The 13458-nt window shown below is 34.2% G+C and overlaps 1 protein-coding gene across 1 annotated transcript in view; it reads left to right on the top strand.

The window, feature by feature from the left end:
• Positions 1-13458, top strand: part of BRIP1 (BRCA1 interacting protein C-terminal helicase 1) — a 179660-nt gene that overhangs the window by 123892 nt on the left and 42310 nt on the right. Inside the window, exons 15-16 of the mRNA XM_032871881.1 lie at positions 4658-4817; positions 5802-5923. Coding sequence (XP_032727772.1) covers positions 4658-4817; positions 5802-5923 — 282 coding nt within the window. The remainder of the gene's footprint in view (positions 1-4657; positions 4818-5801; positions 5924-13458) is intronic.

The raw sequence follows: 13458 nt of genomic DNA, 5'->3' as shown, positions 1-13458 counted from the left end.
CCTCTTTTCCCCTTTTGTTTGTCTTATTCAATTAATATGGGTTTTTGTCCTTTCTTCCCATAGTGGTTTGGAAGTTCTATATCCCATTTATGTCGTTTTTTTCTTTATTGCAATATAACATCTTTATTGCAATATAATTTGCACACAGCTCACTCATTTAAAGTGTAAATTCATGGTTTTCATTTGATTCACAAAGTTCTGCCACTATATTTGAACATTTTCATCACTCCATACCCCTTAGTAATCACTCCCTGTATTCTCCCTAACTTTTTCCCTTCCCTAGCCCTAGGCAACTTCTAATTTACTTTATGTCCCTATGCATTAGCCTTATCTGGAACTTACATATAAATGGAATTATATAATGTGTGGTCTTTTGTGTCTGACTTCTTTTACTTGGTTTAGTTGTCCCTTGAAAAGTGCTCTAATCCCCTATGCAGTCAAAAATCTGTGTGTGTAAATTTTGTCTCCCCCAAAACTTAACTACTAATCGCCTACTATTGATCAAAAGCCTTACTGATAACATAAACAGTTGATTAACACATATTTTGTATGTTGCATATATTATATATTGCATGTTGCATATATTATATATTGCATTCTTAACAATAAGTTAGAGAAAATCATAAAGAGGAGAAAATACATACATGGTGCTGTACTGTATTGAAAAAAAATCTGTTTATAAGTGGACCCATACAGTTAAAACCTTTGTTGCTCAAGGGTCAACTGTATATTGTTTTTGAGGTTCATCCATGTTATAGCATGTATCAGTACTTGATTTTTATGATCAAATACTCCACTGCATGAATATACCATGTTTTATTTATCCATCAATCAATTGAAAGATATTTGGGTTGTTTCTACTTAGGGATATTATGAATAATGCTGCTATGAACATTTATGTGCAAGTTTTTGTGTAGATTTGTTTTCATTGCTCTTGGGTATTATGAATGTAATTGATGGATCATATGGTAGCTCTATATTTATCCTTTTGAAGAACTATCTGACTTCTTTCCAAAGCACCTGCACCATTTTATATTTTCACTGCACTGTATGAGAGTTCCAGTTCTCTGTATTCTTACCATAAAAATAGATAAAACTGAAGAGCAAATTTTTTTTTCCTTTCTCCTTTTTTCTAATTTCTGACCAAGAGCTCTCCTAGTTATGATCAAATTATTTGTCTCTTATCTGCCTCAGCTTTACTTGAGTTGCCTAAAATATTTCTCTGAACTTGGCTTGAAATGGTATGGCAGGGGCACCTGGGTAGCTCAGTTGGTTAAGCAAGCAACTCTTGATTTCAGCTCAGGTCTTGCTCTCAGTCATGACTTCAAGCCCTGTGTTGGGCTCCACATTGGCATGAAGCCCATAAATACATACATACATACTGGGCGTGGAGCCTACTTATAAATGAATGATTGGTGTGGTATGGAAATTTGGAAAGGCTGGTAGGTGTCAAAGTGCATAAAATTTTTCTGGAAAAATAGTCTTAGCTATGATTGGATAATTAAAATAATTCTTCTTTTTCAATTAAAGCAAATTTAAATGGTTTCTATTTAGGGAAAAAATTTTGTCCTAGTTTAAAATTTGCATTAACAATGAAGTTTTTCAGCTCTAATGCAAACCTAGAAAAAAATAGCCTGTCTATTAGTGTCCCACCTTTCTCCTTTTTGTCCTCTCCTTATTCTCTGAATTATAATCTTATATATAAATCTTATATACTAGCAATTCAGTTTTATTTTTTAAAGATTTTACTTATTTATTTGTCAAAGAGAGAGTGCACAAGCAGGAAAGCAGCAGGCAGAGGGAGAAGCAGGCTCCCTGCTGAGCTAGGTCTTAGGATAGACCCCAGGATCATGACCTGAATGAAGACAGATGCTTAACTGACTGAGCCACACAAGCATCCCAACAATTCAGTTTTAAAAATTTAATAGAATTAAAGAGTTTTAGAGCTATAAGTTCCTTCAGCTATATAAACAAACTTTAACAGCCTTATTTTGCAGATAATTTTTATTTTTTTTTAAGATTTTATTTATTTCTTTGACAGAGACAGAGAGATCACAAGTAGTCAGAGAGGCAGGTTGAGAGAGAGGAGGAAGCAGGCACCCTGCTGAGCAGAGTGCCCGATGCGGGGCTCAATCCCAGGACCTGGGATCATGACCTGAGCCAAAGGCAGAGGCTTTAACCCACTGAGCCACCCAGGTGCCCCGACTTTGTAGATTATAAACAACAAAAATGTATTTCTCACAGTGCTAGAGGCTGGGAGACCCAAGATCAGGTTGGATGAGAGCCTTCTTCCTGTTTGGTAGGCACGGTCTTCTGGCTGTGTCTCATATGGTGGGGATCCCTTTTATAAAAGCACTCATCTGTGGGGATCCCTTTTATAAGAGCACTCATTTCATTCATGAAAGCTCCATGCTCATGACCTAATCACCTCCCAAAGGGCCTATTTCATGATACTATCATCTTTGGGGATTTGGAGTTCAACACATGTGTTTTGAGGGAACATAAACATTTACACCATAGTAGTGATAAAAATTTTTATCTTATGATCTTACTAAATTTATTTCTGAAAATAGATAAGGGTGATGGGGTGCCTGGGTTGTTTAGTCGTTTAAATGTGGGACTCTTGATTTCTCCTCAGGTCACCATCTCAGGGTCCTGGGATCAGCCCCTGTCAGGCTCTGAGCTCAGCAGGGAGTCTGCTTCTCTCCTTCTCCTTCTCTTTCTGCCTTTTGCCTGCCCATGTGCATGTTTTTTCTCTCTCTCTCAAATAAGTAAAATCTCTATAAAAAAGTAAAATAGATAAGGGTGAAATTCTGAGGATATAAACCATCTTATAAAATTTAGTTTCTGTTTTCTAGAAAATTTGTGGTAATGCCCTGTTGCTTGCCTACATTATAATAATTGGTCCATACTGCATAGAACTCTGCATAGAACAAGTGGGTAAAACAGATCAATTTAAATCATAATAATTTTTAGTACTGGCTTTTGTCTTTTTATTTCAGCTCTTATGTTTATTGTTAACTTCTACTTCCTTTGCATTTACCATTTGATTTTCTTGCTTCTTAAAAAGAATGCTCCAATGTAGTATGTATATATATATACAATGGAATACTATGCAGCCATCAAAAGAAATGAAATCTTGCCATTTGCAATGACGTGGATGGAACTAGAGGGTATTATGCTTAGCGAAATAAGTCAATCGGAGAAAGACAACTATCATATGATCTCCCTGATATGAGGAAGTGAAGATGCAACATGGGGTGTTTGGGGGGTAGGAAAAGAATAAATGAAACAAGATGGGATCGGGAGTGAGACAAACCATAAGAGACTCTTAATCTCGCAGAACAAACTGAGGGTTGCTGGGGGGAGTGGGGTCGGGAGAGGGTGGTGGGGTATGGACATTGCGGGGGGGTGTGCTGTGGTGAGTGCTGTGAAGTGTGTAAACCTGGCGATTCACAGACCTGTACCCCTGGGGCTAAAAATACATTATATGTTTATATAAAAAATAAAAATAAAAAATAAAAAAAGAATGCTTCATTTAATTTCATGTTTTTAAAATAAATACATCTTAAACTATAAGTATATATCTAACTATTGCCTTTACTGAATCCCATATTTTGAATTGTGGGTGCTTTCTTATCATTAATATCTAAAGATTTCCTGAATTCTGCATTTTTTCTCTTTTAACTATATGGTGTTTGTCTTTTCTAGCTTTATTGAGATTAATTGACATATAACCCATGTGTTCTTTAAGAATATAATCAGTGTCCAGTTTGTTTGCTGGGGTTTTTTATTTACCCCACTAACTCTATATTGTTTTTTAATCTAAAGTTACATTGATATTAGACTCTGATTAATCTGATATTCTTTGAAATTTATTGGAAGTCCTTTTATAATATAGCACATGGTTATTTTTATAAATGTGCTCTTGTGCTTGTATATTTTCTACCTATTAGCTACCTGAGTCTGTTTATATATTTATTTGATTCAGTTTAATCGGTGATGATCAAATTTTTAAATGGCTTAACTACCTATGGACTAGGTAAAATGATCTTAAAGAATCTTCACTAAAGAATATTTAGTTGAGGTTCCTAGGTGGCTCAGTCTGTTAGGTGTCTGACTCTTGATCTCAGCTCAGGTCTTGATTTCAGGGTTGTGAGTTCAAGCCCTGCATTGGGTTCCACTCTGGGCATGGAGCCTCCTTCAAAAAAAAAAAAAAAAAAAAGTAAGGAAGCTTTAGGTGAGGATATTAAGGAATTTCACTTTGAGTTTAAAGAGGTAACTTAAAATTTATCAACTTTGACAGAAGTCATTTTTTTCTGCTTTTGAAATCCCAAAATAGTGATCATAGAAGTAGTAGTAGCAAAAGCAGCAACAGCAGCAGTAATTTAGTAGTAATAGAAATGGTGGCAGTTAACTTTTATGGAGCTCTTACTATCTGCCAGGCATCATCATTCAGAGCTATCTAAATTAGTTAATGAATTTAACCCAATAATGACTCTATGACATATTCTTGTTTTTCTCATTTTATAGATGAGAAAAGTAAAATGAAGAAAGGTTAATTTGCTTGCCATAGTCACATTCTCTTTCAACAAACCAAGGTAAGTTTGTTCATTTGGACACAAAACAAGTTCATTTTTTTCTTTCTCCTTTTCAGTTATTAGAAAAGTTAAAAGAACGTTGGCTCTACACTGGTTTATGGCATAATCTAGAGTTGGTGAAGACAGTCATTGTAGAACCTCAAGGAGGAGAAAAAACTGATTTTGATGAATTACTGCAGGTGTACTATGATGCAATCAAGTACAAAGGCGAGAAAGGTAAATGGAAATTATTTGATGGTCAATGAAACAATGTTTTTATCATAAAGTAAGAAGTTGATGCTGTCAGAATTTTATGTTATCTTTTTTTTATGAATTGCACTTAATAGAAAAATTATACTTTATAACCTGGTTGAGAAGAAAATAAGGTGAAAAGATTCTGTTATTTGGAGCTGTTCTCCTATGAATATTTTCATTTGGAGATGCCAGTTCAACTTTAAGAAACAGCATATATTTAGGTAAAGAAGACATTTAGTATAGTCTTCCTTACACTGCCTAAAATGTTTTGTGAAAGAGGGTGGACAGAGAATGCATAAATATCTTCCTTACTAGCCAGACGAACCCTACTCTTTGATGCAAGTAATGTTCTTTATGCTTACATTCCATTACATAAGATGAATTTGAGATTTCAAAACACAGCTGAAGGCTCAATTTCAAATTTAGCAAATGTCCATAAAAAAGTTTGACAGGAAGAGCTAATAGTAATAACTTATGAACAATGTACCATCTTAAAGATGCTATAACATAATTGTCAATATTGTCAGCGTGATAATATTATACACAGTGTTCTATAGGTTTTAAATGTTTTCCAATATAATATTAGATTCAATGTGATATATAGTACAAACTAGAATTGTTTAAATCATTCTGAAAACTTTACATTCTGGTGGTAAAAGTAGTGATTGCAATTTCACTCTTTTAAAGATAAAACAATGCCTGATTGCTTAGTTCATCTGCAAGTTAATAATACTCTGATGTGGCTTTTCTGTGTATGTTATCTGGGAATACACAGTTTGTAGATTTATTTGGTACCAGAAATGTAATTTTGTGTCCATTTTAAAACTTTATCTCATCATAGTTTTTTATTTTGATTCTTTTAAAGTTGTTATTATTACTTAATTAGGTCTTTTCAAAATGACAACAATAAGCAGCTTTGGGGAATTTTGGGTGTGCTTTTTAAAACTTTATTTTTTGTTGCTTAAGATGGAGCCCTCTTGGTAGCAGTTTGTCGTGGTAAAGTGAGCGAGGGTCTGGATTTCTCAGATGACAATGCCCGTGCTGTCATAACAATAGGGATTCCTTTTCCAAACGTGAAAGATCTACAGGTAGGCCAGCAAACCTTAAGTTTTGTTTATCACAGAAATTGTTGATTTTAAGTTTTTATTTAAGTTCCATTTAGTTAATGTACAGTGTAATATTAGTTTCAGGTGCTGAAGTTCTTGAATATTATGTAAAGTTAATTATATTTTTTGTATCCTCAGATATTTTAATGCTCTGGTGACTCAGAATGAGTGAGAAAGGTTTAGTAGACATGGATTTATTTTATTTTTTTTAAACTTTTAGTGATTTATCATTTGATATATTTTTAATCTTTTTTTAAAGATTTTATTTATTTGACAGAGACACAGTGTGAGAGGGAACACAAGTAGGGGGAGTGGGAGAGGGAGTAACAGGCTTCCTGCTGAGCAGGGAACCTGACATGGGGGTCAATCACAGGACCCTAGGATCACGACCTGAGCTGAAGGCAGATGCTTAAGACTGAGCCACCCAGGTGCCCAGATTTATTTTATTTTTAACTTACATTGTCTTTTGCTCAATAAGAGTGATTTTCAAAGTGATCCAAGACCAGGAGTATCAATCAGTATCACCCGGGAACTTGATAGAAATACACATTTTCTAGGCTCCATCCAGACCAACTGAATCAGAAGTTGTGGAGGTGGAGCCCAACAATTTGTGTTTTATAAAGCTCTTAAGTCATAGACTTACAAGGGTCCCCCAGAGAATTCTAGAATTCTAGGGCTCTTTCTTTATTTCCCTTCTCTCAATACTGTACACAGCCCTGCTAATTTCAGTGATTTTAGCTGCTCCAAAATCTGACATCTTGCACCGTAGCTCGGCAGGACAACCATACTCTGCTTGTACTTCAGTGTTCTAGATACAGTTGTCAGGAAATTAGATGTAGGAAAAGAGCTGAGAATCATGGAGTTCACCTAATGGATTTCCCTTATCTCTGAGATTATGGTCTTATGCAATGGGAGGGACATTCCCAAACCAGTTTTTCTATCTTGGCCAAAAACCGGAGTTTTGCTTCATTATCACTAATTGTTTACTAAACATATTTGAAAAATTATCTGTAGCAATAATTTGAAGCCTAAGGTGATGTTATTTTCCATCAGAAAGAATTTTCTTTTATTTCCTACTGGAATTTGAAGGTGCCAGCAATCTGAGACCAAGACTTAAGGTTTTCTGGCCATTTAGCTGACTAGAATGAGTATAATTTATATCCCTCCTTCTAGGATACAACCCGTTAGGGTCTCATACCAAAGCAAGAATTCTTTCCCCGGACAGTTATCTTATTTATTGCTAATACTTTAGTAGACACTGTGAATTATATAATATTAACAGTAATAAATAGTATTTCTCTGGTTAGCTCCTACTCTTCCCTAAGCTCTAGATCTCTTCAAAATTTCTGAAAGTCCTCAGGAGGTATCTAATCCTTTCAGGGTGCACTGACTTTGGTGGCTTCCACTACCTTTCTTCAGCCACTGGGGCTCCCGTTGAGAGTGCTGATGACCATGCCCAGGGCTCCTATTCTGAAATGAGTAATACTGCTTCTCACTATAGCTACTGATGAAATAGTTGACATCTACTCAAGAAAACTGTTACGTTTTCTTTCTTTGTGGCTTGTGTTGCCACATTCCACTGAAGCTGAGGGCTGCTGATGGCACTGCTATTGTCGGTGTTACTGTCTCTCTTTGATGTCTTATCATTTTACCTGGGGCCTGTATCATTGCACTAATGTTCTTTTGTTAGAGTGGAGAAAATCCCTTTCCCTTCTTTGTACCACATATTCTCCCAATGTCTTAAATATATTTATAGTTTCCCTAAAACTAGCTCCTTCAATTTATGCTTATATCTTCTCTTTTTCTTGGACCTATATAGGAGTCCTTGAGGACCACAAAAGGAGATAACTTTTTGGCTAATAATATGTTGTACTAAATATTATACTCACAAAATAGCAAGGCCTGAAAAGAATCATTCACATAAAACTCTTAATAGTGATTACACCTGAGAAGAGAAAGGAATGGTATTGGAGTGGTTATCAAATGGGACTTTAACTTTTTCTATAGTATTTGTTTTAGTAGAAGACAAATTTTAAGAGAATGTGGTGAGAATAAAGATATTTACTATGTCATTCTTTGAAAAAAATTAAATTTAAATAAAATGTTACTTGTGAAGAAAAAAAATTACATTTACCTTCTACTTTCTCTGCCCTCACTCCCAGCAATTCTGATTATGGGCATTGTTATTGCACTAGTGTTGAGATCATAATTCTCTCTTTCCTCAGAATTAGTTCTTCTTAGGCACCTTCTCATACCATCATACAAAAAACTCAGAGATGACCTGCTCTGACATTCCTCAGTAATGGTCTTGCTTGTCACAGTTCTGCTTATCTGAATTGTAATGGCTGTAGTTATATAAAACAGCAGAACAACAGAAGCTCCAATGAGATCTGGGTGCAGCGGAGGAGGGTTGTTCTAAAGAAGTTTCCCTAGTGGTTCGTGAAAGGGGTGAGTAGAGTAGACCCAAAAATAGTCCAAACTGCAGGGACAAGGGACAGATAAAGAGGAAAATTCTTCACTGGCAATATCAGATGTAAGAGAAATATATTTCCTGTTGCCTTATGTCTAGATCAACTCTTCCTGTGAAATAAACAATTGTAAAATATAGTGGATTAAAACAATAATCATTTATTATGAATCACATATCAGTTGGTGGGGAGTAGTAGTAGCTAGGTGGTAGATGATCTGAGCTGGGCCCGAGTGAGCGCACTGCTGACTGGGCTTAGTCACCGTGCTATAGTTTCACCAATGTAGGTTTGACCTAGTTGGGTCAGCTCTGCTCTGCATGTATCTCATCCTTTGTATACCAGCAGACTAGCCAGAACATGTTACCATGTTTTATACTTTGGCAGAGATATAAGAGGGCAGGCTTGATTGAGCAAGCACTTTCTGAACGCCTATTTATATCATATCTACTAACCTATTGCCCAAAGCATGTCATATGCCTAAGTCCAAAGTCAGGAGCAATAGGAGAGGTGTGGGTATTTTCTACGAAACGTGGAAAAGGACTTAGAGACAAGACTCTAAAAAGGAGTTTTGCCTTTTTTTCGTAACTTAAAGGATATTTGCAAGGCATCCATTGGAAAGACTGATGTTTATAAGCTTTTAAGAGTATAGGTATGTAATTTTTATAATAATCAGGAAGGCCTTTTATTATTTGGAAATAACTAGAATATAGCCATCAATATCTAAAATACCTGAATTTCTGAAATAAATCAGAGTACTATTATGGCTGATTTCTTAAGATTCATAAATGATACAATAAATTATTGAAAGTATTTATTTGGAATAAAAAAGAAATAAAAATAGAAATCAAATTTATAAATATGCTATATTTATTTATATATTAATTATGAATGTAAATTAACATAGAAATAGAAAAGTTTGATAATTAAGTCCACTTTATTTTTTTGTTTTTGCCTGTGCTTTTGCTGTCATATTTAGGAAACTATTGCCAAATCCAGGCCATGCAGATTTGAACATTTTCTTCGAAAACTTTCATAGTTGGAGCTCTGAAATGTAGATATTTGGTTCAATTTTGAGTAAATTTTTGTATATGATATAAAATAAGGGTCTAACTTCCTTGTATCTGAAATGAGTCTCTTGTTCACACTGTATAGTTAGATCATGTTTTTTAAATTCATTTAGCCAAATTCTGCCTTTCAGCTGGAGAGTTTAATCTATTTACAAAGGAGTTACTGATAAGGAGGGACTTGGTTCTACTCTTCAGCTGTTTTCTGTGCTTTGTGTTCTTCAGTTGCTTCATTATTACCTTGCTTTGTATCTAGTTGTTTTTTCTTTCTTTTTTTTTTTTAAGATTTTATTTATTTATTTGATAGACAGAGATCACAAGTAGGCAGAGAGGCAGGCAGAGAGAGAGGGGGAAGCAGGCTCTCTGCTCAGCAGAGAGCCTGGTGCGGGGCTTGATCTCAGCACCCTGAGATCATGACCTGAGCCGAAGGCAGAGGCTTTAATCCACTGAGCCACCCAGGCTCCCCTCTAGTTGTTTTTTCATTGAGTACTATTTTGATCCCCTTTGACCCCCATTTTTTAGTTATTTTCTTAATGTTTACTGGGGATTACAAGTAACATCCTTAATCTCTGTCCTTCCCTTCTTTTATTTTACTGTTTGGATTGCAATTTTTATACATTGTATGCCCGTTAACATAATTTATAATTATTTTTTTATACATTTACCTTTTAAATCATGTAGAAAAAAAAGAATTACAAACTAAAAGTAATAATAATATTGGCTTTATATTTACCTACATAGTCCTCTTTACCAGTGTCCTTTATTACTTCCTAAAGCATATACTATACTCCCCTCCTCATATTTTAGTGCTTATAAATATGTTTTATAATGTGTTACATGATGTACATCAAGGATTAGGATAATTTCTTTGTGTTTCTATAATTAAAATAATGCCTTGCAATGTAGTAGGTATTCAATAAATGTTGATTTTTTAAAATAAAAATGTTGATTTAATTAATGACTAAATATAAACCTGTTAACGTAATATTGCCATACTCTTGTTTTCTGTAAAATGAGATGAAGAACTAAATGATTTCTGTAAATGGCTCTTCCAAAACTGAAGCAGTTCTTCAGATTACTGGACTACAAATTAGGATTTGATATATATATATTTTTTAATGTTAATACTTAGTCTGTCATACAAAAATAAGTAGAAGTTATTTATATTGAAAACCTTAAATATTCTAGCTTTTGGAAATAAAACAATCTATTTCTATATTGTTTTCTCTTTTGTTTCATTTGAATTCATATTTGAAGGTTAAGATCAGTGTCCGAGTTAGAAAAGTGATCTGAATGGGAGAAAAGAGCAATGGCATTAATTTTATGATACTGAAAGTTTTTTTCTTAAATTTGAGACACAGATTATGGGAGTAAAAAATTAATACAGTTTAAAATACTGACTTAAGTCTCTTATAGTCTCAATTGCAGAGTTTGGCTTTTAGAGAAGCAGGAAAATGTATGTTTGAGCCAAAAATATGACTTCTTTGGCTGTGACCAGGATTTCCTCTTCCCACCTTGGGGACTAGAAAGTAGAGGTAGGAAAATTTCATTTTGGAGCCAAGTGTGACTTGTTTAGTTCAAGTCATAATTTATTGCACACACCTCAGGGACCTGAAAATAAAGAAACCCACTATGAAATGTTGATAATGGGCCACTCTGAAGGGCAAGCATTAAGCTAACTTTCCCAGTGAGGATTTTTTTTCACTTCCACCTTTCCCAGATGCTTCTGATCATTCTATAAGGACATACTTAATCGTGTAATAGTTAAAAAAGAAAACTTTCTGTGCACTAAACCATAGTATTTGAAAGAGAGGAAAATGAAGCAAGACCTTTATGTGATTAGATGTTGGTGAAAAAATATAACTAAAAGTTGTTTTCTTTTAATGCAATTAAATCACAGTATAACAAGGCTCCCATTTAATGGATATCTGAAGCAAATCCTTTGACTAATTAGTATGATCTAAAAACTACAAAAGCCTTCAACTTTATAATTCAGGCATCTACATCTCAAATTGGCATGGTCATAATTTATGAAATATTAAAGGTACAATATTTAGATTTTAAAATTGCATCTTATTTATATTCCCTAGCATAGTTTGGTAGTATATAGAAATATTTTCTTTTCATGAGTGTTGTACCTTTACTCCCCTGTGGAAAATTCATAAAAATGGCAAAAGCTAAAAATTTTTGTACTTTAAAGATGCTCAGGTGGTATGTTAGATTTTTATAATTGGTTTCATAAAATTTGATGATAATATTCAATAACAAGTGCTCTTACAGTGTTTAAAATAACTTAAGATAATAAATTTTATTTTTTGTGTTATTTTTCTTTATTAATATAGTATGTTGAGTTACTAAAATAGATTTTATTTGGAAACTTTAAAATTCAGAGGGTGATCTGGTTATCTTAGTATTGACATACAATAACTACTATTTTTTTGTTGTTTAGGAAACTTAGCTTTGAAGGTACTGAGCTATTTGAGTATATTTAATCAATTTTGGAAAATTACATTCATGATTGAAAAATACAAGCATGTTAAATTATGTTATTGACTTAAAACAGATATATATAAATTTATAGCCTTCTCATGCATTCTTGATGTTTAATAAATTTCAGGGAAGGGCTGTTATCTTTGCTTACCCCAGAAGATAACAACATTAATAAAATAGAATGCACATTAAACCGCATTCAGCCAGTGTTCTTAAGTGTCAAAATATTATTACATGATAGCCATATTTGAATTCTTAAATCTGACATTTCTTTTTAAGGAGAATGGTGTTGATTTTCCATTATTCTTATTTTGACAGCAGCGTGTATATTCATCAGTAGATAAATGAAGGCAGAATGTAAGGGGCTATAGTATATCAAGACAAACTTGATTTCAGAAACCATTCTTAGTAATTTTAAGTAGACTTATATATTCCTTTTGTATCACTTTCATTATTGTGTTGATGATCTTGAGTATTGTAGCGTTCATTCATTCATTCATTCATTCATATAATAATCTTTTACTAAGAGCCTAACTTGTACTAAATATAGTAGGTACAAAAATGAACATGATGCTATCTCTACACTACTGAAGTCTGTAATTTAGTAAAGGACCTGAATGTGTAACAGAATGTTTTGGTGGGATTGAATCTGGGTATTCAGATGCTTAGAGAAAGTGAAATTGAGCAACACTTTTCACCTGTCATCCAGATATCCATTTACTTTGATTTGCCTAAAATAGATGAAGGAGGCATCTCTTATCTACAAAGAGATGGAAACGTAAAAACATTTGATAAGGTGGGTTGGCCTCATCAAAGGCCAGATTACAAGACTATTCAGATTATTAAGACTATTCAGGATAATGAAACAACCATCGTTTGAATAACTGCCTCAAGTACCAAGTACTTTAATAGACTGGTGACACAGTGATCCACTACACAGGTTATAGTCCCTTGTGTCATGGAATTTACAGTTTAGCAAGGAAGAGTGACATAGAAGTAATAAACAGTTGATTACAGTTGTGATAAAGGCTGTAAGAAAAAATCACAAGAACTATGAGAATGTATAACAGGATCCTGACCTGGTCTTTGGGGGTAAAGAAAGACTTCCTGAAGAAGTGCTATTTAAGCTGACACGGGAAAGAAGGCTAGGAGTTATATAGGTGAACAGAATGGTTAAGAATATTCTCAACAGAGAGAGTAGACTATGCTAAGGCCCTAAAGGTATGAAAGAAGATAAGCAGTTTCTAGGAATTGAAAGAAACTGAATTAGAAAGTGAGTTGGGGAGAATGGCATGTGAATAGAGGCTGGGAGAGGTATTAAGGAGCCAAATCATTCAGGACCCTGTATGCCATTTTAAAGATTTGAGACTATTCTAAGCCAAGGGAAATTCTAAGCTATCCTGTGGGAAACCAGATCCAGGAATAGAGCCTGAGGTCAGAGTGTGGTTGAGTTCTAGTTATAGTGTAGCATCTGATACAGAAACCCACCTGGATC

The sequence above is a fragment of the Lontra canadensis genome, unplaced genomic scaffold, assembly GCF_010015895.1.
Source record: "Lontra canadensis isolate GAN:19392208 unplaced genomic scaffold, GSC_riverotter_1.0 scaffold43, whole genome shotgun sequence".
Classification (NCBI taxonomy): Eukaryota; Metazoa; Chordata; class Mammalia; order Carnivora; family Mustelidae; genus Lontra; species Lontra canadensis.
The sequence above is the reverse complement of the archived record's forward strand: the minus strand, read 5'-3'. Positions and strand labels throughout refer to the sequence as shown.